Source organism: Salvelinus alpinus, chromosome 8 (genome assembly GCF_045679555.1).
Source record: "Salvelinus alpinus chromosome 8, SLU_Salpinus.1, whole genome shotgun sequence".
NCBI lineage: Eukaryota > Metazoa > Chordata > Actinopteri > Salmoniformes > Salmonidae > Salvelinus > Salvelinus alpinus.
In genome coordinates, this window is record NC_092093.1 from 66,332,363 (window position 1) to 66,358,291 (window position 25,929).

General features: G+C 41.0%; 1 protein-coding gene across 1 annotated transcript in view; it reads right to left on the reverse strand.

Annotated features, from left to right (window-relative positions):
- Positions 1 to 3,711: 3,711 nt before the first annotated feature.
- LOC139582396 (5-hydroxytryptamine receptor 5A-like) overlaps positions 3,712 to 25,929 on the reverse strand; it is a 36,104-nt gene continuing 13,886 nt past the window's right edge. Inside the window, exons 2-3 of the mRNA XM_071412357.1 lie at positions 15,717 to 16,527; positions 3,712 to 4,911 (exon numbers count right to left, since the gene is read on the reverse strand). Coding sequence (XP_071268458.1) covers positions 4,582 to 4,911; positions 15,717 to 16,442 — 1,056 coding nt within the window. The 5' untranslated portion in view covers positions 16,443 to 16,527 and the 3' untranslated portion in view covers positions 3,712 to 4,581. The remainder of the gene's footprint in view (positions 4,912 to 15,716; positions 16,528 to 25,929) is intronic.

Genomic DNA, 25,929 nt, shown 5'->3' on the forward strand with positions numbered 1-25,929 from the left:
ATTACAGGAACTTTTTAACTGTGTAGCATTTCATGGCACAAAGAGAAAACATCACAGCATTAACGAACTCTTCCTGATATGCAAAAGAGAAATATGCTTACACATATCAACCTCACCCCTCAAGAACCTTTTTTAAAAATGTTTTTTATTTTTTACTATAGGGCCTTCAAACTCAACTCTGGACCTCGAATCCAGTTCCAATGCAATTTTCCATTGTTCCCCTCTAATCAGGGACAGATTTAGACCTGGGACACCAGGTGTGTGCAATTAATGATCAAGTAGAACAGGAAACCAGCAGGCTCTGGACCGCTTAGTGTAAGAGTTGAATACTCTTGCTGTAGAGTGTATGCTGGCCCAGCATGGTCTAGCTCAGAGGCGTCAAACTCGTTCCACGGAGGGCCTAGTGTCTGATGGTTTTTGTTTTCTCCTTTCAATGAAGACCTAGACAACCAAGTGAGTGGGGTTCCTTACTAATCAATGACCTTATTCGTCAATTAAGTCCAAGGGAGGAGCAAAACCCGCAGAAACTTGCCCCTCTGTGGAATGAGTTTGACACGTGGTCAAGCCGGTCTGAAAAACCATGCCCATCATTATCATTGACTTGTTTAGAGATTTTGTATTTTGTATTGACCTAGATCAGAGAGTAACTCTCTGGATCCCCTCTCTTTAATAGTCTCCTGTTCTGTTAGGAAATGCCTGAGTAGTAGAGGACACAAATATCCAGGTACAGGATTTAGACATCCCAGACATCTCTCCCGTCCATCGTTCCACTTTCCCCATGGAGGAAGTGCCGTATCCCCTTTGAAGTGATGTGAGGGAGTGTTGTCAGAGGGAAGGGCCAATGGTGTGTAACCCCTTAATCCTCTCTTTGTCACTCTCACTCTCGCATACATGCGTGCATGCGGATGCACGCACACATACACACCCACCATGCAGCTAATACTAACCCGTCCCCATACTATGAGAATCTGTTGTAGCTGGGATGGCTCACTCGGCTGACTGAGGTGTTTTGCATTTTCAACTTGGGATCAGAGCGGAGCCGGAGATGAGATGTGGTAAGTGAATTATCAGCCATCCCGGGGCAATGTGTGGAGCCCTGAGACGTTTGCTTCCCTCTCTCCAACAACAATGGCTCACTCACACCTATTAAAAGGAAACTAGCTCAACCAATTCATCGGTGAAGTATAGGATCAAAGACGACAGAGTACAATGACTGTCATAATCAATATCCTATATTTCCAAATAATCCATTAAGATCCAGAATAGATATCTCTATAATATGAAGAAACCTTTTTTTATTCACTTCTTTTCATAGGTTGCACTTCTGTGGTGTCATACCATTGTTATGAATGTTCTCAAGCCACCTTCTACCGGAGGCTAAATACTGTTCAGTCTAAATTACACTATGGTGCCTAGAAATACATTGCTAAAGTAGTCAAATATTTTGTAGGAAACAACTTTGCCAGCATTATCATGTTGTCAAATTTACTTTAGGCAGACGACAATGTTGTCGTTAGCTAGCAAAGTTTGTCAAGCATAGCTAGCAATGCTAACGTTAGCTAGCTAAAATCTGGCGTCCTCCCTTCAATCTTCGTTAACTAATTAACGTTGCACTGCATCTAAAGTCAATCTGGCGACGTCAAAATGACGACAAAGGGTTTTCCTACTAATTATTTGCCTCCTTCTGAATGTCATTGTATTTCCAAGCCACTGTAATGCACTTTTTATGAAATCTTCATCAGCGCTCATTGATGGTGCATTGAGTAGAATCCTCAGTCAGGCATCAGTCCAAAGCGAGAGTTCAAAACAATATTGTGTTGAAACACAATATATAGTCTCAAACGAGTACAGATTATGAACACCCCCTTTTTCATTTTCATGCATTTATTTAATTTTGATACAGTATTATCTTATTTGGATACAGCAATCTAAATCTGTACTTTCTCATAATGGTGTAGTCAATTGCAAGATGATCACAGTTATGTTTGATAACTTCAGTTTGAGGACAACAATCTTTTTTATTCATGTGGTGAATCAATGGTTGTTAAAAAGCTTCAGAGTGAATTGATGGTTGTTAAATCCACGGATTGTCATGTAGTCCCTAGATTGTTACTTTTATAATGTAGTCCACAGTTTTGTTGGTTATATACCTGCGAAAAAACAATGAAGGCTGGAGAATGGCGTCGGAGGAGATGGCTGCTGTTAAACGGGCTCCTAACATATTGTGGTTTTTGTAGATGTCTATTTACCACCACAAACCGATGTAGGCACTAAGACCGCACTCAATGAGCTATGTAATGCCATTGGCAAACAAGATAATGTTCACACAGAAGTGGCGCTCCTAGTGGCCGGGGACTTTAATGCAGGAACATTTAAATCTGTTTTACCTCATTTCTACCAGCATGAATGAGGTAAAAAGGCTGGTCATGGTTCACATCAACACCATCATCCCAGAAACCCTAGTCTCACTACAATTCGCATACCGGCCCAACAGATCCACAGTGGACGCAACCTCTATAGCACTCCGCCCTGCCCTTTCCCACCTGAACAAAAGGAACACCTACGTGAGAATGCTGTTCGTTGACTACAGCTCAGCGTTCAACACCATAGTGCCCTCAAAACTCATCACAAAGCTAAGAACCCTGGGACTAAACACCTCTGTCTGCAATTCGATTCTGGACTTCCTGATGGGCCACCCCCAGGTGGTAAGGATAGGCAACAACACATCTGCCACACTGATCTCTCAACAGGGGGGCCCCTCTGGGGTGCATGCATAGTCCCCTGCTGTACTCTCTGTTCACCCACAACTGCGGCAGGGTAGCTTAGTGGTTAGAGCGTTGGGCTAGTAACCGAAAGGTTGCAAGTTTGAATCCCCGAGCTGACAAGGTACAAATCTGTCGTTCTGCTCCGGAACAAGACAATTAACCCACGGTTTCTAGGCCGTCATTGAAAATAAGCTTTTGTTCTTAACTGACTTGCCTAGTTAAAAAAAGGTGAAAAAAAAAAAAAAAACGCGTGGCCAAGCACGATTCCAACACCATCATTAAGTTTGCTGACGACACAACAGTGGTAGTCCTGATCACTGACAATGATGAGACGGCCTATAGGGAGGAGGTCAGAGACCTGGCGGTGTGGTTCCAGAACACCACCCTCTCTCTCAATTTGAGCAAGACAAAGGAGCTGATCGTGGACTATAGGAAAAGGAGGGCCGAACAGGCAACATTAACATCAACGGGACTGTAGTGGAGCGGGTTGAGAGTTTTAAGTTCCTTGGTGTCCACATCACCAACAAACTATCATGGTCCAAACACACCAAGACAGTTGTGAAGAGGGCATGACAACTTTTCCCCTCATGAAAATGAGAAGATTTGGAATGTGTCCCATATACTCAAAAAGTTCTACAGCTGCACCATCGAGAGCATCCTGACCGGTTGACTGGTATGGCAACTGCTCCGCATCCAACCATAAGGCGCTACAGAGGGTAGTGCGTACTGCCCAGCTTCCTTACATCCAGGACCTATATACTAGGCAGTATCAGAGAAAGATTGTCAAAGACAGTTACCCAAGTCATAGACTGTTCTGCGGTGCGAAGTCTAGGACCAAAAGGCTCCTTAACAGCTTCTACAACCAAAGCCATAAGACTGCTGAACAACTAAACAAATGGCCACCCAGACTATTTACATTGACCCCCCCCCCCCCCTTTTTGTTTTTACACTGCTGCTACTCGCTGTTTGTTATCTATGCATAGTCACCTTACAAATGACCTCAACTAACCTGTACCCCGGCACATTGGCTCGGTACCGGTACCCCCTGTATATAGCCTCATTATTGTTATGTAAATTAACTTTTTGATAGCTTAGATTTTTTAAAACTTTTGTATATTTAGTAAATATTTTATTTAGTCTATTTCTTGAACTGCATTGTTGGTTAAGGGATTGAAAGTAAGCATTTAATGGTGAAGTCTACACCTGTTGTATTCGGCTCATGTGACAAATAAAACTTGATTTGATGCAAAAACATCATAAAAGTTCTGAAAGTCTTTCAACAAGCTGATTTGCAAGAACTTGGTTGACGCAGAGTTGGGAAAGGAGACGCTAAAAGAGCCTGTGCTGGTTTGTCAGATTTGCTCTCTAGCTCTGATAGAGCTAGCCTCCTGGTGGAGTGGCTGTTCGTGTGGTTCAGCTTGAGCCTGAGCCTCAGCTCCATTCTCTGCATCTGCCTTATCCCCAGCCTTAGTCTCAGCCACAGGAGGCTGCTGAGGGGAGGATGGCTCATAATAATGGCTGGAATGGCACGAATGGAAGGGCATCAAACACGTGGAAACCATTTGTTTGATGTATTTGATACCATTCCACTTATTCTGCTCCAGCCATTAACCACAAGCTCGTCCTCCTCAATTAAGGTGCCGCCAACCTCCTGTGGTCTCAGCCTTAGTCTCTGCCCCAGCCTCAGTGTCAAATGAAACGAAAATTTTGGCCAATGTTCTGTGGTCAGAGACGATAGGACCTGCTGATTTTAACCATTGTTTTACACTGTCAGTTTTGTCCTCCAGCCCTCGTCCTCCAGCCCTCATCCCCGGCCTCAGTGTTGGCGGGAGAACAGGTTCTTCAGGGCGTTGTTGTAGTTCTTGTTGAAGGCTGTGTATATTAGCGGGTTGAAGAAGGAGTTGGAGTAGCCCAGCCACAGGAAGATGCTCTTCCAGATGGGCGGAATGTCGCAGTGGCACAGCGGGATGATGAGCTCCGTGAGGAAGAAGGGGATCCAGCAGAGGACAAAGACGCCGATCAGTATGCCCACCATCAGCGCCGCCTTCTTCTCCTTCTGCTCGCGCCACGTGTCGCCGTCCATCTGAAAGGTCACCGTAGCGTGGCGCACAGTAAACACCATCTGGGGCTGCCGCGATGCCTCCACCTGTCAATCAAACAGTCAGCCAATCAGTTAGTCAATCCAATCAGTCAACCAATTAAGAAATTAAAGAACCGACCAATCAATCTGTTATTAATTGCAGGCGTTCAGTTTTACATTTGTTCATTTTACATAAGCCATAAATTGTTTTGTTCTCAGTCAATTAGTCACTTAGTCAATCAAACAGTCAACCAATTGATACTCATCAGTAAAAGAACCAGCCAATGAATTAGTTAATTGAGCAACTAGTCAGCTAGTTGAACCTTGTGCGCAAGTCAATAAACGTATCACTCAAAAACAAGCAAAATAGTGTCTGATGAATCAATCAGCCACGCTACAGGTCATGAACTACAAGCCCCGCCAGAATTCAAGCAGCAAACCTGGTTTCAAAAAACAAATAAAGCAACACCTCATGGCACAACGCCTCTCCCCCATGTGACCTACTTGTTGTCCGTATGTAGTCTTCTGTCTGTAATGTGTTTTCGTTCTATGTCGGAGCCCAGTAAGACGAGCTGTCGCCATTGGCGTCCGCTAATGGGGATCCTAATCAAATCAAATCAAAAGCCATCAGCCTCACACAGAATAAATGGAATGAAAACACCATCCTTCAATCTTTCCGTCAATCTCTCCTCTCCAGGCACCCGCCCTGTTATAAGGAGCCTGATGAAATAGTGTTTGTCTCTACACCTGACCGCTGCAGGTCATCATGCACGAGCTGTTTACAAACCTACACTTTCCTCCCAGCAGATCACACCTGGGTTGCACGTCCCAAATGGCCCATGGGCCATCAAAAGTAGTGCACTAAATAGGGACGCAGTCCCTGGTCTATTAAAACTAGAGTGGCAGGTAGGCCGGCAGCCTATTGGCAGCAACAACAACACCAGGCGCTCTAAGACTGAAGTATAGAGATGTATAAAGAGCTTAGTCAGAATTAGTTGACGTTAATTCTTACAGAAATCAATAAGGGCCGGGATGCCAGGGAGACAAATGGAGAGAGGCATTCCATTTCCAGCAGAGGATAGGGGTTAAAAGCATAGTGTCTAGGGGGAAGTTGCTGATGCCAAATTGAAGGGTAGAGCATATTGAACCCTGAGGTACTGTGGAAAAAGGGTTTGCAGTTTGAAGGGGAATCTGGGATTGTTAGATCAATTTGTGTGCTTTGATGAAATATAGCCATTGATTCTTGAAGAATATAATTTATAAATGCCTCACAAACTTAGTTCAACTGTCTTACCACATCACAACACAAGATACATTATGTACTTTTTATCTCATTCATGGCAGTCCTTGCATCCATAGATCTGTCTATGATTTTGATATTGGTTACATTTCTCTAGTCCCATCCCTCAGCTGTTTACCAAAACAAGTGTTCACTTTGTTGTTGTTTGAATCCAAGATTGCCTCTTTGACAGTGTATATGGATGTAATACTTTAAGTACAGATATCTGGGACTGTGATATATGAAAGCCTGACTCCTGTCAATAGATTACGGTTTTCTTAGTGGTGAAATGTCATTTTCAGACAAAAAGGTAGCTAACTATCAGACCCTAAGTGACTTAACTACATTTTTGTGGAATTTAAAGACATGCTCGGGTACTTTGGCGACAAAGAAAATACTTTTGAAACCTCCTACATTGGGTTGGAGAATGAGGAGAATTACTGTTTTACCTCAATTACCTACGAAATCCTTCGTTTTGAAAGCGATTGTTTTCTTGAAGATGTGCCACAACATTTCCCCTACATTTCCCCCCACGTGGGCCAGTCTCCTAGCAATTCGAGTTATAGCCAATGAGCTTCAGTCCCTCAAATTTCAGTGACAGCTATCAAGAAGCCTGCCCAGCATTATCCAATGAGGTTGCAGGGCGGGCCCAATAATTCAGTGGACACAGAAGAGAGAGAAAGAGAGAGCAATAACGTGGTGCACATATTTGCACATACAGTGCCTTCGGAAAGTATTCAGACCCCTATACTTTTTTCACATTTTGTTACGTTACAGTCTTATTCTGAAATGGATTACATTTTTTTTTTAATCCTCAGCAATCTACACACAATACCCCATAATGGTTTTTAGATATTTAGCAAATGTATAAAAAAAACTGAAATACCTTATTTGCATAAGTATTCAGACCCTATACTATGACACTCGAAATTGAGCTCAGAGTGCATCCTGTTTCCATTGATCGTTCTTAAGATGTTTCTACAACTTGTTTGGAGTCCACATGTGGTAAATTCAATTGATTGGACATAATTTGGAAAGACACACACCTGTCTATATAAGGTCCCACAATTGACAGTGCATGTTAGAGGAGAAACGAAGCCATGAGGTTGAAGGAATTGTCTGCAGAGCTCCGAAACAGGATTGTGTCAAGGCACAGATCTGGGGAAGGGTACCAAAACAATTCTGCAGCATTGAAGGTCCCCAAGAACACAGTTACCTCCATCATTCTTAAATGGAAGAAGTTTGGAACCACCAAGACTCTTCCTAGAGCTGGCCACCCGGCCAAACTGAGCAGCTGGGAGAGAAGGGCCTTGGTCAGGGAGGTGACCAAGAACCCAATGGTCAATCTGAGAGAGCTCAGAGTTTCTCTGTGGCAATGGGAGAACCTTCTAGAAGGACAACCATCACTGCAGCATCCACCAATCAGGCCTTTATGGTAGTGGCAAATGGCACATTGAGTTTGCCAAAAGGCACCTAAAGACTCTCAGACCATGAGGAACAAGATTCTCTGAATCTGGAGGAAACCTGGCACCATCCCTGCGGTGAAGCATGGTTGTGGCGGCATCATGCTATGGGGATGTTTTTCAGTGGCAGGGACTGGGAGACTAGTCAGGATCGAGGGAAAGATGAACGGAGAAAAGTACAGAGCGATCCTTGAGGAAAACCTGCTCCAGTCTGTTCAGGACCTCAGACTGGGGCGAAGGTTCACATTCCAACAGGACAACGACCCTAAGTACACAGCCAAGACAACGCAGGATTGGCTTCGGGACAAGTCTCTGAATGTCTTTGAGTGTCCCAGCCAGAGCCCGGAACACCCAATCTAAATTCCTGGTAAACCTCGAAATGTCTCCTGAATTCTGAAAAATCTCAGGAATTAGCTTAAAATTTTAAATATATAAAAAATGCAATAAGATGCTTTTCATATTAAAACATACAATCATAAAGATGTAAAACATTATCCCAAGAAACTCATCCAATTATTGAATATCATTGATAAGCTAAAGCTGTTTCATTTTTTCTTCTTCTCATATGGTTTGGCACATTGCTCAATGCTTTAAAAACCATTACACAAATCAACAAATCGAATCGAACATCCAACATCTCTGGAGAAACCTGAAAATAGCTGTGCAGCAACGCTCCTCGTCCAACCTGACAGAGCTTGAGAGGATCTGTAGAGAAGAATTGGAGAAACACCCAAATACAGGTGTGCCAAGCTTGTAGCGTCATACCTAAGACACAAGGCTGTAATTGCTGCCAAATGTGCTTCAACAAATGACTGAGTAAAGGGTCTGAATACTTATGTCAATGTGATATTTCAGTTTTGATTTTTTAATACATTTGCTAGTATTTCTTAAAACCTGTTTTTGCTTTGTCATTATGGGGTATTATGTGTAGATGATGATCTTTTTTAACTTAAAAAAAACTATTTTAGATTAAAGCTGTAGCTTAACAAAATGTTGAAAAGGTCAAGGCGTCTGAATACTTTCCGAATGCACTGTATGTGACATATTACGCAATTTCCGTGGACCACATTTAGCCTGTGAGTGCTACTTTCAGAACTACTGGCTATAAAGTAACCAAAAGTACAGGAGAATCTCTTTAAGACATGCAAACGAAGGTAATGCACAAGGCATAAGCAATAACGACCCTGTTTGATGTTGTTTGATAGTCTCAACTGGATTAAACATAGCTGATTCCTTTTGTATACCAAGTATTTACATTTACATTTAAGTCATTTAGCAGACGCTCTTATCCAGAGCGACTTACAAATTGGTGCATTCACCTTATGATATCCAGTGGAACAACCACTTTACAATAGTGCATCTAACTCTTTTAAGGGGGGGGGGGGTTAGAAGGATTACTTTATCCTATCCTAGGTATTCCTTAATACAAGTAGCAGTAGTCTACATATCCATATCATTTCCTATTAGAACACAGTGGTTCTACTCCACTGAGCCATTCCAGGGGGCTGGGGATTGCGTTTAAACATGTGTTGAAAGTAAGCCCGCTTGAAGTGCACTCAGAGATACCCTACCGGAAACAGTCATGATAAAAACAAGTGGCAAGTACAATAATTACACAGTAACAAATTTCATTGTACCACGTAAAAAAGTATTCAACCTGTGTTTGTATTCACAACCCCCTGAAAAGCTAGCGTTTGTTCTTCCTAAATACATTTAAAATGTATTGGAAACAGGTTATCAAGTTATGCCATGGAACATGTTAGAATGTGTTAATGCTGTGTGGAATTTCCAGTAGGGCTTCGATCGCGGCCTGCGTGCTTCCTTGTGTTTAGATGTTATCACAGCTAATATTCACGACTCCTTTTGTGCACACTGTTAACTGGGCTGACCTTGATCCAAACACCCATGTATACAAAGTACCATACCACAGATAAAACAGCTTAACTTTTCTCCATAGAAAATGTTACTGACTAAACTAATTCAGCTGAAATACCACAGTTCTAGAGGGTGATAGTTGACTGTCTAATTAATTTATGTGAAAACTAGAGGAAGTTTTTACTGAGGGTGTATATGGTGATAAATATTCATGCTAGGTGCCAATTAGTTTCTATTGTTTGAGTGCGGTATAATTTAATAAAACATACGGAAGCTGAAGGATTTTTTCCAATGACCTACCAGTCTATAAGAAGTCTACTTTCAACAATCTCCAAATCAGTGAAATAGCCGCAATACATTTGAGCTGTTTTGTAGCAGCCAATTCTCTTAACGAACCTGCGGAACTTAAAAGTGTATGCAGGGGTTTGCTTATTGAATATAGCCAGAGAGAGAGTAGAGGCCAGGGTTTGGGTCATTTCCACAAATTCAATTTAAATTCAATTCCCTCTCCCTATACATTCCATCAATTCTAAGTCAAGAAAAAAAAAATACAATTCCCAATTCAATATTCTGCCACAACAATTCACATAATTAAATTCCTTCCCTTCTTTCATCTCAATCCAAACTGAACCCTATTACGTCAATTCATGGCAGATTTCAAAGACCAACTTTACCTAATAACGAACTAAGAGGGATTCCTGGTAAACCTCAAAATGTCTCCTGCATTCTGAAAACTCTCAGGAATTAAGGGAATTATCTTAAAATGTTAAATATATAAAACAAGACAATAAGATGGTTTTCATATTAAAACATACAATCATAAAGATGTAAACCATTATCCCCAAAAACTCATCCAATTATTGAATATCATGAATAAGCTAAAGCTGTTAAAAATAATGTCTCTGAATGGTTTGGCACATTGTGGGAAACAATGCTCCATGCTCTAAAACAAATACACAAATCACCAAACCTTTTTTTATGAGATAGGGACACACCTAAAACACATAAAACACATTCGCTACACATTTATTTATATTCAATGTAACATTTACACATCATGTTGTCAAGTGCTTAAATGCAAAGTTTGAAACAAGATTCATGATAGAAATTAGAGGATCTTGCAGAGCTGTGGGCATGTTGGCAACACTCCCTGTGTGCTTTTCCCCAGAACAGGGTTCAGTTCCCGTCTCCACCTTTCATAATATGTGTGTCTAAATAAAGCAAAAATACTAAAGGTAGAGTGAAATTCCTTCTCCATAAATGAGAGCTTTATTAATTCAGGAGTTAAATTAACACTCGGTGCTGTAAAAGAACCGTTGGTGTTAATAACCAGAGTTGAATGTAATTCTTACTCTGTATAAAGTTAAAGGTTGAGTAAGTAAGAAATGTGTACACAAATGTTCTCGAAATGTCAATTATATGTGAATAGTTTATGATTAGTGAATGCCATAATGCTGTTATTTTGTTAGGTACTTCTCCCTATTAGCTGACATTTTTCAAAGCCATTTTACCTGTCACGCTAGCTGCTCGGTTCATACAGATTCACAATTCATGGGAATGTAGTGCAACACGGACTGACTCCCTCTGAGGCACATGTTGCTAGGCAACTCATCCAGAGCTAAAACCAGTGAGAGAAACACGCTAACAAACGTTTGTGCTATGAAATGAAATAAATACTGCACTCTGACCCACAAAACGTATTCGCTAGAGTTATGATGGTGTTGTTAGACAAAGGAAGAAAAGTGAACTTCAAAACGTGATGTAGTTTTATTGGAATTTGCAACTGTTGTTGGTAAGTAATGAATCAACTAGCTTCTGACATGACTTACCATTATTATTATATTTCCCAGTGTGCTCTATTGCAGGTAGATTTTTAAAATTGTTTGTTTCAATATCCATGTATTTGCATGTACATTGATTAATTGATCTTATGCTATACAAAGATAAATAACATAAATTTTTCTAAACTAATACAATCCGTTAGTAGTTGGATTTATTGAACCCGTTACTGAGATGGTTGTTCCAGTTTAAATGTTTAAGTGGGTCTTCTTTGTCCAATTAACTCTGCCCTAGCAGTCATTTTTAATGCAGGTTGTGGGTAATTAGTAATTTACATGTGTAGTAGCCTAGCCTATTTACCAACCAAAAGCCCTTGACCTGTCTGATGGCCAATGAATGTGATTTTGCTTCACTGAATGTTAATCTGTATATTTGGTTATTTTAACTCTGGCTTCGTTTGCTAATCTACCACAGATCAGACACATTTAGCATGCTGTAACGTAGCATAAATCAAGTGTATTGTTTTGCTATTGGCTCATAGGCAACGTGAAAAGCCTGTTGAAGTTGTTAAATATTGCTATTATTTTCTGTGTGTATCATGATGAAGATAGTCCTAATGTAAAACCCTACGCCTGCTCTCTACTAGGCGTAGAAGAGCTTACGCCCGGGTGGTGCAACTCTACATCTGATGTAGAGTTATGACCCACTTATGACCAACTGGTGCAACCGGCCCCAGTTGTTGGATATCCTAACTCGGGCTGGATTCCAATAGGAATTACATATCCCTTTGCAAACCAGCATAATGTGACTTGCCCAATGTGGCCTACAAACCAAGACTTTCAGACCAGTGTGTTATGGTAAAACTAGGCTGTTGAGGTACAGCCTTACATGATATGTGATGTATTGTCATAAAGGGTTTGATGTCATGGATAAAATATTAACTTAGGCGCTCACTTAGTGAAGGGGAATTGAGTGAAACAACCATGTCTATCACAAGAAAACACAGTGGTAATTATGAAGTTCACTCTGAAGGCACACTGGGATATATGCAAATATTGTGTGTATTTGGACAGACGTTAGAATTTTCACCCATGATTGTGTTTATTAGTGACAAAGACTAGGTCGTTGGATTCACTTTTTTCAGCTTTTATCTAGGGTTCCATAAAATTATGTGTTCTTAAGTGTGTTGAAATACCAGCAGTTCCGTCTTTGATTATCTGTTATATCCATATCACAGCAATAAGAAATAATTTTATTTGCACACCACATCAGGCCATTTTATGAAATTATGATGACCTTCAGGCTGATGTTTAATTCCAATTATACAACGGGTGGTTTATAATTCCCATTGTTAGAGCCTCTCCTGCCCATGATAAATGAGACAACATACACATGGCCACGTTCATTTAAAGTGGAATCGTTACGTTGTTACCTAGCAACGCACTACCACAACTACTTTTACAACTACTAGTCTTAGCACCTGTAACTCGTCATGGATGATTTTAAAGTTACTCTTGATTTGTTTTATCCACTAATGTTTAATGAATGGTGCCAACAAGAAGAGGAGGAGGATATTAAATAAATTAAACAAGAAGAAGAGCAAGTTGACCAGCAACCTGAGCCTAGCTTTAACGTTAGACATGCAGAAATCAGTAATGTTAGCACTGGTATAGACAACATAGTAAAGAAGCAAAGTGAACAAGCTAGCTACATCAAGACAAACCAACTGGGCAGTGAAGTGCTTTCTGGAATGGCTGTCAGAAAAGGGTATAAACATCGATCTGGTAACTGTTTCAAAACAGGAGAATGATAATATTCTCTGGAGTTTATACACCACCTACTGAATAAGGTGTGGTTTGATTTGCAGTTGCACTTTTGCCAAAGACGCAATGAAGGAAATCACAAACTGAAGCCAGACTCATTCGTGATAAAAGACAAAAATGAAGAAACCAAGAACCACAAAAATCCAATGGAAAGAGACGGAGAGAATCATCGTTGTGGCTGCATTTATGAGAACCTAGGAGAATGAGCCCTGCCTCGTGGAAATGTGCAATTCAGTATCATAAATAAATAGCTGTCGATGCTGTGACTATATGAAAAAAAATTGTCATTGTGGTTTCTATTCTGATCTGTTGTATCAATGTCTTTGCTACAATGTTTCAGTGCTGTTTTCAGATCCATGGACAGCGCCCCTATACAATGTTTTGATCTGTTATTACATTTTCCTACGCACAGACCAGACGTGCACTGTTTTCAGAACCATGTACAGCCTCCCTAGAAACCAAGGTTCTGGAACTATCAACCAGCGCTTGGGCAGTTTTGCTTTCCATGGCAGTCAATACGAATAGAACTAACGACCAGAGAACGCCTAAAATGTCACTTAACATCCAGTCTCAGTAAATGTAGCATCATTTTTTGTTAAAAAAATGGATGGTTTGTGAAATAATCTTGATTTTAATGCTGGTAACCTGTTGTATAAAAGCTGTAATACACTTGAGGCGGTTTCGCCTCATGGCTATGACCACACAGCCATGATAAAAATGTCATAACACATGGCCTCTCATGTATTATTGCTTAATTGATATCCAGCCAAATGGCACATTTACAAGATTTGGAATAATTCATCACCCACCTTTTCCATTCAGACTGATTATAGAAGATAGTGAGCATGAAATTGATTGGACAACCTAAGCTATATGAACTGGCTCCATCCTCTCAATCACAGGTGCAATAAATCCAACTACTAACAGATCAGAGTACATAAAAAAATGTGCAAACTAATAATTTAAAAAATGTACTTGCTAAACAGCATGCTGGGAAGTGTTAATCAGCCGCCTGAAACCATTTCAAATGTATTTTTCCAAAGCTAAAATGTAAGCAATAAAGAATAATTTTGTAAACAATACTGGAATTAAGCCCCTATATACTGAGTGTACCAAACATTAGGAACACCTGCTCTTTCCATGACATCGACTGACCAGGTGAATCCAGGTGAAAGCTATGATCCCTTATTGAGACAATTGAGACATGGATTGTGTATGTGTGCCATTCAGAGGGTGAATGAGCAAAACAAAAAATGTGTGCCTTTGAACGGGGGTACCAGGCACACCAGTTTGAGTGTTTCAAGAACTGCACCTCTGCTGGGTTTTTCACACTCAACAGTTTCCTGTGTGTATCAAGAATGGTCAACCACCCAAAGGATATCCAGCCCACTTGACACAACTGTGGGAAGCATTGGAGTCTAGATGGGCCAGCATCCCTGTGGAACACTTTCGACACCTTGTAGAGTCCATGCCCCGACAAATTGAGGCTGTTCTGAGGACAAAAAGGGGTGGAACTCAATATTAGGTAGGTGTTCCTGATGTTTTGTACACTCAGTGTATATAAACAAGGCATCCTTAAGGGATAGTCCACCCACATTACAAAATGACAATGTTGTAGTTCATAGACTGCTTAAGGGTAAGGAAACCAATATGTAATTTGGGTGAACTATCCCTTTAATTGGACCAAAATAAATACATTGCTATAGGCTATAGGGCCCTGGTCAAAAGTAATGCACTTCATAAGGATATGGTGCCATTTGTGACGCAGCCTGGGTGTCTGGTCTATGCCAGGGGCCTTGCTGATTAGAGAGAGCCGCCGTGGTGAGGACGGTACAGTGACCCCTAGCCTTGTTGAACACGCTGGGTATTTATAGGCCACTGTGCCTACAGTATAGCCATTAATACCAGCCGCTTCTTCACTTGCCACTGCTTCTTGATTCTTCCCTGGATTAAATGTCCGTCTGTATTGGGAACACATTATCTCTCACCCTCTGTGTTTGTGTGTATTTGTGTGTGTGTGTGTGTGTGTATTTGTGTGTGTGGATGCGCATGTGTGTGGGCCTATGTAACAAACATACATGTGTACACGCCTCCATGTGAATTGTTCCGTTGAGTGTGAGATACAGTACACACAAGCGTTAGAGAACGATACACATCCCGCAGCACCATCACAACACCATCAGAACACAGCTCAGAATGCGCTATGGTGATGACATGATTGGCTACTAATTGCCCAGCAACCGATATGAGAGCGACAGCATATCCTCATCAGTCGATAACAATGTGATATGCACCTCAGGAGCAGATATGAGAAAGCTATAATGACACTGATATAATTGAGGTATGTTCAGATAATTATTCAGATTGTGTTTGAACCATTATCTGAACATTGATTAGGGTTGATTATGTCCGTCAAAAATGCCAGAGGAGCTGTACGAGTGTGTCTAAGTAATAATAAGGTAATGAAATCATCTGATTATTAATGCCATGCTATCCTACTGGTAGTTCATCATGTGGATCCCACATGAAACAACCAACCATGCAGCGGGCAAAACTAGTTGAAAAAGAAATAATTTGAAAAAAGTATTTTTGATGTAATTCTAACCAGTTTTACCCGCCTGGCACGGGGTAAGACTATGGTAACAAAAGTACCTCAATCACCTCAGCCATAGGCGTGATGGTGTTGGTCTTGCGCGAGCCGATGCGGAACTTGGCCGCCTTGTAGATCTTCCAGTAGACGAAGAGCACCACGCACAGCGGCAGGTAGAACGCTCCGAAGGTGGAGAAGATGGTGTAGGAGGGTGCCTGGCTCACCTGGCACTCCATTCCCTCCTCTGAGTAGGTCTCCCCCCAGCCGAACAGTGGCGACAGGGAGATGACTGAGGACAGCAGCCAGGTGAGTACGATCATCACATTGGAGATCCTCTTGCGAGTCTTGAGCGTGTACTCCAAGTGTCTGGTGATGGACCAATAGCGGTCCAGGGCGATGGCGGTCACGTTCCAGATGCTGGCCGTGCAGCAGAGCACGTCGAAGGAGATCCACACTTGGCAGAGCACGCGGCCCAGCTTCCACAGCCGCCCGTTGAGCTCGTGTACCAGGCTCAGCGGCATGACCAGGGCAGCCACCATCACGTCCGAAATGGCCATGGAAGCCACCAGGTTGTGTGGCACACGGTGGAAGGTCCGCACCCTCAGGATGGTGAGGAGAACCAGGAGGTTCCAAACAAAGGTGGCCACCACCAGCATGGCTAGCAGGGTGAGGGTTAGCACGCTGAACACCGAAAACGGACGGTAGAAGTTCCCTGCTCCATACCCCAGGTTGTCGCTACCGGCCCCGCTGATGTTGGTGGTCACTAGGCTCATGTTGGGCTCAGTCATGTTCAACAGTGTTCAGCAGCGGTCACACAGCCCAGCTGGCTGAATTTGGCCAGACAGGTCTGTCACAGGGAAGGCTTCTGATATCCTGCAGTGTAGAGAGAGATAGAAGAAGAAGCTTATTAGGGGCTCTATTCAATCAGTATCGCTGAAGAGTTACAAATTGCGTGATAGAAATGTGAAGGTAATTTCCGATTGAACCGACATATGCAGCGTTCACTGTGAATGCAGTCTACGCCAACTAGGGTTACAAAGGGTCGGAAACTTTCCGGTAAATTTTCGGAATATTTCTGGAATTTTTCCATGGGAATTTTGGCAATTTTGTTTAAATTCATCAAAAAAGTTAACTTATAACAGTGAACCTTTTTTGTGGGATACACATAAGCCAATTCTAGGTCTTGTGGCATATTTTGGTTAAACTATCCCCAATTCAATAGAATTGCAATCCTCTGCACGCACAGTGCATTCTTCCATCATATGTGCAGTGCACTCTTCCATCACATGTACAGCTGATTCTCAAGATCTTGTACACTAATGAGATGCTATTGAGCCCACACTACATGCTTTCTGGTAAGTTTTGATTACAATACTGGATGGGGTGAATATATTTTATGTGATGTTGATTAACTAGTAAATAGTAGCCTACAGCAAAGTGTGTTAAATCATTTCTAACTTGTTAACAATTTCTGCTAGTTCGTTTTTGCTACCATGTGGGTTTTAGCTTGCTTGAGCCTGCTAACTGAGGAGTGTTAATTCACCTGTTTCCATACATGTTTAATTTTAAAACATTTATCTTACAAAGGAGTTGTTTAACTGCTTAACTATTTATCTGTACATGGAATTGTATTTGGTTTTTTTAACAACAAAAAAATCTAATCTTTACAGGAAAATACCATGTGTGGAGACATTTCACTGCAGCTAATGTAGAAGGAAAAACTGTGTACATTTGCAAATACTGTGCCAAATCATATGTGAAGAATGCAACAAAGATGCAGAATCATCTGGCCAAGTGCATATAGTTCCCTCAGCGCTCACAACAAGCAACCTCTGACAAAAGTCCCTCTACTTCTATTTGAGGTGAAAATGATGAATCAGACACCTTATCGATAGCAGCAGCTATGACTCAATGGAGGAACGTAGTAAGAGAAATGCTGATGAATGTCTTGCTCGAGCTGTGCAACTGGTTCACCTCTGATGCTCACAGGCAATGTGTATTGGAAGAGATTTCTGAATGTTCTTCGCCCAACATACACCCCTCCAACCAGACATGCTTTATCTACTCATTTGCTGGATGCAGAGTTCAACAGAGTTCAACAGAGTTCAAGTGAAGGTCAAGCAAATCATAGAGAAAGCAGACTGTATTGAGATCATCTCTGATGGGTGGTCGAATGTTCATGGGTAAGGAATAATTAACTACATAATCTCCACCCCTCAACCAGTATTCTACAAGAGTACAGACACCTAGGACAACAGACACACCGGTCTCTACATTGCAGATGACCTTGGACCACAGAAGGTATTTGCAGTGGTGAGAGACAATGCTGCGAACATGAAGGCTGCTTGGTCTAAAGTGGAAGAGACCTACCCTCACATCACACCCATTGGCTTTGCTGCTCATGCATTGAATCTGCTCCTCAAGGACATCATGGCACTGAAAACAATGGATACACTCTACAAGAGAGCCAAGGAAATGATTAGGTATGTGAAGGGTCATCAAGTTATAGCAGCCATCTACCTCACCAAGCAAAGTGAGAAGAATAAGAGCACCACATTGAAGCTGCCCACCAACACCCATTGGGGTGGTGTTGTCATCATATCAGAATTTTACTGTAGCTAGTTGTCAGAAAATATAATTAAAAGAATACACTATTCATCTATGGGAATGATACTTATATATTTCCCCTTTCATCTGTGTCTGGTGTTACTGTAGCAAGGGCTGGCTAGCTAGGGCTTCAGCCATGTCAACACATCATGTCAACACATCTGTCAATGCTGCTGTGAATTTTGTCCTTACAAACTTTCCAAATGGGAAATGTATAAAAAAAAATGTTTTACATCATTGATTCAATTTCAATGTTGCTTGAGTTGCTTTATGTATCACCAAACTGCTCAATGCATCCCAGTTTCTTGACACAGGCGTTTCAAGGAGCTCTCAGTCAAGATGAGCTCATAAAAAGGAGCTCCCCTCCCACTCAGCCTGTTTTTTCAAACTTCCTGGTAGTAATCCATTAGAGAAAGAGTACTTTTAATCAAATTTTGAGCATTTCTATCACCCCAAAAATAGTATCGGTGATATTTTCCTTACTCAAAAGGCCATTTTTTATGGGAATCAGAATGACTGTTTGAAGAAGGAAAAAAAACAGCATGGAAGTGAATTAAAACCCAATCTATGTTGAAATGAACCCATGTTTGGGTAATCAGGTTATTTTCAGGTGTGGCTTTCAGTTATTTTTGGCCACCCTACGGGAGTAAATGCAATTCTAGTTCATCATGTTAAGGTCATTTCACTTTCCCTTTAATATTTCTGGATATCACTTATCCTAATATCAAATGAATAATACTATATAAGTACTATAACAAAGGGATAGCTACCCCAATATTGTGATATGCATAGGTTCTTAACAAACCCATACTCATACGTAATATTTTGATGAACTTTCCAAATCGCGCCAAAACAAAATAAGCTAGACAAGGTGGGACCTTTTGGTGTCTAATTAATTATGCGAGAAATGTTGGTAGAAACGATTTATTTTCGAAAATATTGATCTAATAACTATCATATAGAAGTAAACTTTGAGTCACGCAATGACATGCTGTGTGGTCCTCCCACTTTGACTCATTGGGAAAGCGTGCAGTTTATTAGGCTACAGATGAAATACTTTCCTTTGTGTTAAAGTATTTAAGCAAACATACTTTAAAGCACTACTGAGTCGTTTTCTGGGGTATCTGTACTTTACTATTTATAATTTTGACAACATTTACTTTTACTTTACTACATTCCATACAATTTCTCTGACACGCAAAAGTACTTGTTACATTTTGAAGGCTTAGCAGGATAGGAAAATTGTCCAATTTCCCCCTGGTCATCCCTATTGCCTATGATCTGCGGACTCACTAAACACAAATGCTTTGTTTGTAAATGGTGTCTGAGTGTTGGAGTGTACCCATCTACCCCCCCCCCCCCCCCAATAAAAAAAATAAAAAATAAAGACATTGTGCCATCTGTTTTGATTAATATAAGGAATTTGACATTATATCTACATTTCCTTTTACTTTTGATACTTTAATACATTTCAGCAATTACATTTATTTTTGATACTTATGTATATGGGTGATTCTGCAACTTCGGGCACTTTGACCCTGCAATCTTTCAGAAATTAAAATGTATTGAAAAAAACATGTTACCAGTATTCTATTTGTTTTTGATTTGTCTAGAAATAACATCTGAAAATGGCTGCGATCGTACTATTCAGGAATTTATATATTTCTGTCATCTCACATAAATTTTAGTTGAAAATGAAATATCGTACAATTAATTTATATCAAATGTCTTATACATTAGTACATTAACTTGCATTGAATACTGTTTTCTGGGGGGGGGGGGGTGCAGGTAGTGGTTAGAGTGTTGGGCCAGTAACTGAAAGGTTGCTAGATCAAATCCCCAAGCTGACAAGATAAAAATCTGTCCTTCTGCCTCTGAACAAGGCAGTAAACCCACAGTTCCTAAGCTGTCATTGTAAATAAGAAGTTCTTAACTGACTTGCTTAGTTAAATAAAAAACATGTAATTTCTTTTAAAGGTTTTCCTAAAATGAATACTTCAACACAACGCCTGAATGTATAAACTTGCCTTTGTGACAGCTGAAAACATGTATTTATCATACCACCCAACTTTTTTGTGAAAATATGATAACCATATGATTTCCCTATCTAAAACAAATCAATCAATGTAATTATACACAATATACTGATTTACCTAAAAAAAAATATGGGTGTGGTGGAAATGACAAGGTGTGGTGTAATTGACATCGATGTTAAAAAACCCTGTATGAAAACAATATTTTATTGCAAACATTTTGAACAACAAACATTTAATTAATTTAAGACAAAGTAAGATTCGAAAAGTAGCCGATGGGCAGAGCTCAAGGAAGTAGGCCAGTGTTTTTGAGAGATGAGGTCAGATTGCAGAGGGGTCATCCGCATAGAAGAGCTCAGTGAGCAAAGTGAAACTGTATCATTTGTGGTATATCCAAAACAGGTGTGGAGGGTCACCTGCTTGTGAGAATCACCAACGTGAACTGCCTGGATTTCACTGGTGTATTTACACAGGTAGTTCTCTCAGGGGCTCAACTTTGGTTTTAGAAGTGAGGGGGAAATAATTATCGGATAAACACTCAAAACAGCCTACCCGACCGCTTGGAGGCATCTGCATGGTCCTAAAGCACACCGTTGCCTCATTTTGTAGCACATTCCAATGATACAACTGGGAGGGACAAAAATGCAATTTCAGAATGGGGGGTGCATGTCCCCCGCCCCCGTCCCCAGTGGAAGTTGCACCCCTGAGTTCTCTGCAAAGTAAATATGCACGATGATCTCTTTCCACAGATTCTCTTTTAATTCTCTCAATCTGCCACACACCTTTTCTTTAACTGTCAAATGTACAGTGAATTTATCCATGTTTCCCCCTTTGTTTTTCCTTTTCTCTCTCTTCAGCTTTGTTTTCCCACTCAAACCACCATGTCTGCTCACCAGCATCAAAGTCAGATGTTTTAAGCTCTGTTGCTTGGCAAAGGGAGCACTCTGTGTACATGCACTCTTTCTTCAGGTTCTCACAGCACAAAGACTCAATAAGGTTCTCATTGTTGTTGCAGCTGATCACTTTGTGATGCTGTAGTCTGTCCGCCAGGAACTGAAGGTTGGCGTGGGTTTTGCAGAGGCATGTGTCCCTATCCTGGACTGTTGGCTTGACGACCCAAAAACAACATATTTTTCAGAATTCATAGTAGGACATTTCAATCTCTGAATATTCCCTCTTAAAATTCTGATAAAGGTTCTGAATTGTGCCATTCAAGAAGCGCTTCTGCTTTTTTTTCTTGTGTGTCCTTTTATCCCTGTTGTTGCTCTACTGTTGACATCACGCTCATAGAATCTAGTGATTTTCTCTTCTGTGGCTGTGCTAATAATGTTACACTGCTTTTTCCTGGAGTATTGAATACTTGTTGGCCTGTTTTCATTTGCCCTCATTGCTTTTGCTGAAGATCCTTGACACTGCACATTTTTCGACACTTGCTTTAACTCTGCAATGATGGCATTTTAAAACAAGAAAATCCTTTTCTATTTTGTCTTTGCCTTTGGGGAATATTGTCTCTCCATTTTCTTCATCAGTTGATCATACCTTTTTTTTGTATTTCTCAGTTTTCCGTTAAGCTTTATCAGGTTTGACATTTGTCATGCAAAGATCTCTATGTATTTGAAAACACCTCTTCCAACCTTTTTCCTTCCAGCAAGTATTCAACTTCTCATTCCTGTTGCAGATGTTGGGGAAGGGGTATCAGGGCATGCACCAGGGGCAGGTATGATGGCCTCATGTTCTGGCTATGTCATCTGGTGTCTGCCTGATAGGTCGGTCGCAATTGCAACTGTTCTCTTTAAAGTCTGTCTTCTATTCCATTGGTTGCATTTCCATTGCCTTCTCTTGCTTCTTTGTTCTCGCTTTGCAAGCTCAGAGATAGATTTCACTTCTCCCTTCTATTTTTTTCTTCCAGTTTCTCTTGCTGTCTTTTTGCAGATGTTCCTGGTATCGTATAGGATCATTTTTTAAAATTTTTTTTGTTTCTATGTCTGTGACCTCTGTGCTGTTTTATGTGGCATCTTCTAAAAACAAAGAAAAGTACTATTTATGGTGGGAAAATGCGCTTATTGTTTTTATGTGGATTACTGAATATTCACATTTAAATATGTCTCCAATTGGGTGGAAACCTAGCTACTGTTCCATAATTTAAGAGTTGCTTTGGGAGTAATACTATATGGGTGATTCTACAGAAGTGGTGCAAATTGTGTGATGAATAGTCAGGGAGAAAAAGGTGTAGATTCACGTGCAGAGCGCGGCAGGTGTTTATTTCGCCCTCACAGAAAGCAGGAATTGTGGTCACAGGCAAGCAATGGTCATACACAGGTAGGCAAACAGTCAGGTTTTGGTATTTATGTATTGGATAACTGCACAATCATTTCTTATCTTTTTGGTCTTGGGCTCATTAAATGTCATTAATGTAGGGCTCATAAAATGTATTGAATATATGGCTCATCGGGTTCAGGTAGCATCAGGTTTGGAATGTTCATGCTTATCAAAGCTCTAATCAAATCCAGACATATTTATATCCTTTATAATGCTTTAGAATGACACTTCAGGTTTTGGTGGGAAATACCGGGTTACCCAGGAGAAAAGTGATTTATTCTCGGGATGGATTTTTTTTTTTAAATACCAGGAAAATATTCAACCCTAGTCACTACCGAAACAGTTGAAAAAATGTGAGAACCATGCACAGTATTGATCATTTTCAATAACGTTCTATTACAAATAAATTATAGAACTTTCATTTGCATACAACATTACACATATTATTTGCACAAAACATTCACAAAATAGTAAAAAACTGATAGGTTTAAATAGGTTTTTATTTGGATTTCATGTAATGGACATACACAAGGTAGTCCAAATCGGTGAAGTGAAATGAAAAAAATTACTTGTTTAAAAAAATTCAAAAATAGAAAAAACTGAAAAGTTGTGCATGCATATGTATTCACCCCCTTTGCTATGAAGCTCCTAAATAAGATCTGGTGCAACCAATTACCTTCAGAAGTCACATAATTAGTTAAATAAAGTCCACTTGTGTGCAATCTAAGTGTCACATGATCTGTCACATGATCTCAGTATACATACACCTGTTCTGAAAGGACCCAGAGTCTGCAACACCACTAAGCAAGGGGCACCACCATGCAAGCGGCACCATGAAGACCAAGGAGCTCTCCAAACAGGTCAGGGACAAGGTTGTGGAGAAGTACAGATCAGGGTTGGGATATAAAAAAATATCCGAAACATTGAACATCCCACAGAGCACCATTAAATCCATTATTAAAAAAGGAAAGAATATGGCACCACAACAAACCTGCCAAGAGAGGTCCGCCCACCAAAACCCACGGACCAGGCAAGGAGGGCATTAATCAGAAAGACAACAAAGAGACCAAAGCACCCCGAAGAAGCTGCAAAGCTCCACAGCGGAGATTGGAGTATCTGTCCACTTTAAGCCGTACACTCCACAGAGCTGGAATTTACAAAAGAGTGTCCAGAAAATAAACATTGCTTAAAGAAAAAAAAAACACGTTTGGTGTTCACCAAAAGGCATGTGGGAGACTCCCCAAACATATGGATGATGGTACTCTGGTCAGATGAGACTAAAATGTAGCTTCTTGGCCATCAAGGAAAACGCCATGTCTGGCACAAACCCAACACCTTTCATCACCCTGAGAACACAATCCCCACAGTGAAGCATGGTGGTGGCAGCATCATGCTGTGGGGATGTTTTTCATCGGCAGGGACTGGGAAACTGGTCAGAATTGAAGGAATGATGGATGGAGCTAAATACAGGGAATTTCTTGAGGAAAACCTGTTTCAGTCTTCCAGAGATTTGAGACTGGGACAGAGGTTCACCTTCCAGCAGGACAATGACCCTAAGCATACTGATAAAGCAACACTCGAGTGGTTTAATGGGAAACATCTAAATGTTTTGGAATGGCCTAGTCAAAGCAAAGACCTCAATCCAATTGAGAATCTGTGGTATGACTTAAAGATTACTGTACACCAGCGGAACCCATCCATCTTGAAGGAGCTGGAGCAGTTTTGCCTTGAAGAATGGGCAAAAATCCCAGTGGCTAGATGTGCCAGACTTATAGAGACATGGGGGTAGTTATGCACACTCAAGTTTATTTTTTGTTGTTTCACAATAATCTTCAGTGTTAGGCATGTTGTGTAAATCAAATGATACAACCCCCCCAAAAATCTATTTTTAATTCCAGGTTGTTAGGCAACAAAACAGGAAAAATGTCAAGAGGTGAATAGTTTCTCAAGCCACTGTACATTCTGAACCTAATTGCTTACTTACATATTCAAATAATGATTGACATATTTTCATTTAAAATGTTATTTTGATGAATTTATTCATTCTATTTCATCCTTCCACAAGGTAAAGTCCCGACACAAATCTAGGGATGCTAACCAAGCCTGCTGGTCTATTATTGCTGGAAACGCGACCCAGTCGTTCAGTCTTTTTGGTCTGTATCTATGAACGAGACCCTAGTTCGTTCTAAATGTTCCATTGCCATAATGGCTGGCAACGTTCTTATCCCTTCCTTGCCTGGCGCTTGAGGGCGCCAGACTGCCCTGCATCACGCACTCCTGACATCTATTTCGCACTCGTGCCTTCCCTTGTCACCAGCGATATTGGACTCACCTGGACTCACTCATCACCTGTTAATTACCTCCCCTATATTTGTCAGTTCCCTTGTTCTGTTCCCCGCTGCTGCATTGATTGTTTTTTGTCTGTGTTACTTGTTTGCTGACGCTGTTACTGTCTTGTTCCATGTCCGTTCTATATTAAATGTTTTACTCCCCGTACCTGCTTCGTCTCTCCAGCGTCATCCATGTGACAGAATGCAGCAGCCTACATACGAAGTATCGGGGAGTACTGGCGTTCCGGTTGGTGGTGACATCGGCTCTGGGCCGCCGCCGATGGAACCCGGGGTGCCTAGCCAGCTCGTCGGGCTTCCACGCCCTAGCTGGCTCGAGAGGTTTCCTTGCCCCAGTTGGCTCGGATGGTGCCCATCTCAAATTCTGTAGGTTATTGACGGTCTTTGCTGTTGATGAGTTCGGCTGGCGGCACGGAATATTCTCATCCTAGTTCATTGTGGATTGATACTACAGTTTAATAAATAGCATAGGCTACAGTAACGAGAGAAAGCGACAGTAAAAAAAACATCCTGTGTTTGCAGTCAACATTGTTGTAATTGGCTTCAATGAGTATAGGCCTTCACGCATCACACTTAAATAAAAAATACTAGGCACCCGTAAATTGTATTCTCAAATTTGAATAACCTATGTTTGGTCGCCTTCAGGTCGGTGCAGCTGCTTCTCACCAATTGCACCATGCAGCTATCACCTGCATTGTGGGAAGGTATTTTTTTATTAACCAATCATTTGGGTGTTTTTGATTGACCCACACCAACATGGCAAAAGACGTGACTGAAAAAGAAAGCAACTTTGCCGCGATTCTAAATGGGTCATGTCTAAAAGGGATGTCAACGTGACGTCAAAACTTGCATATTCGAGTTGAAGGGAATTTTAGCATTTTAGTTAACCATTTTCCTAACCTTAACCTAATTCTCCTAACCTGCTACATTCATTCTCTTCACCTGCTGTGAAAGTTATCCTAACCTGC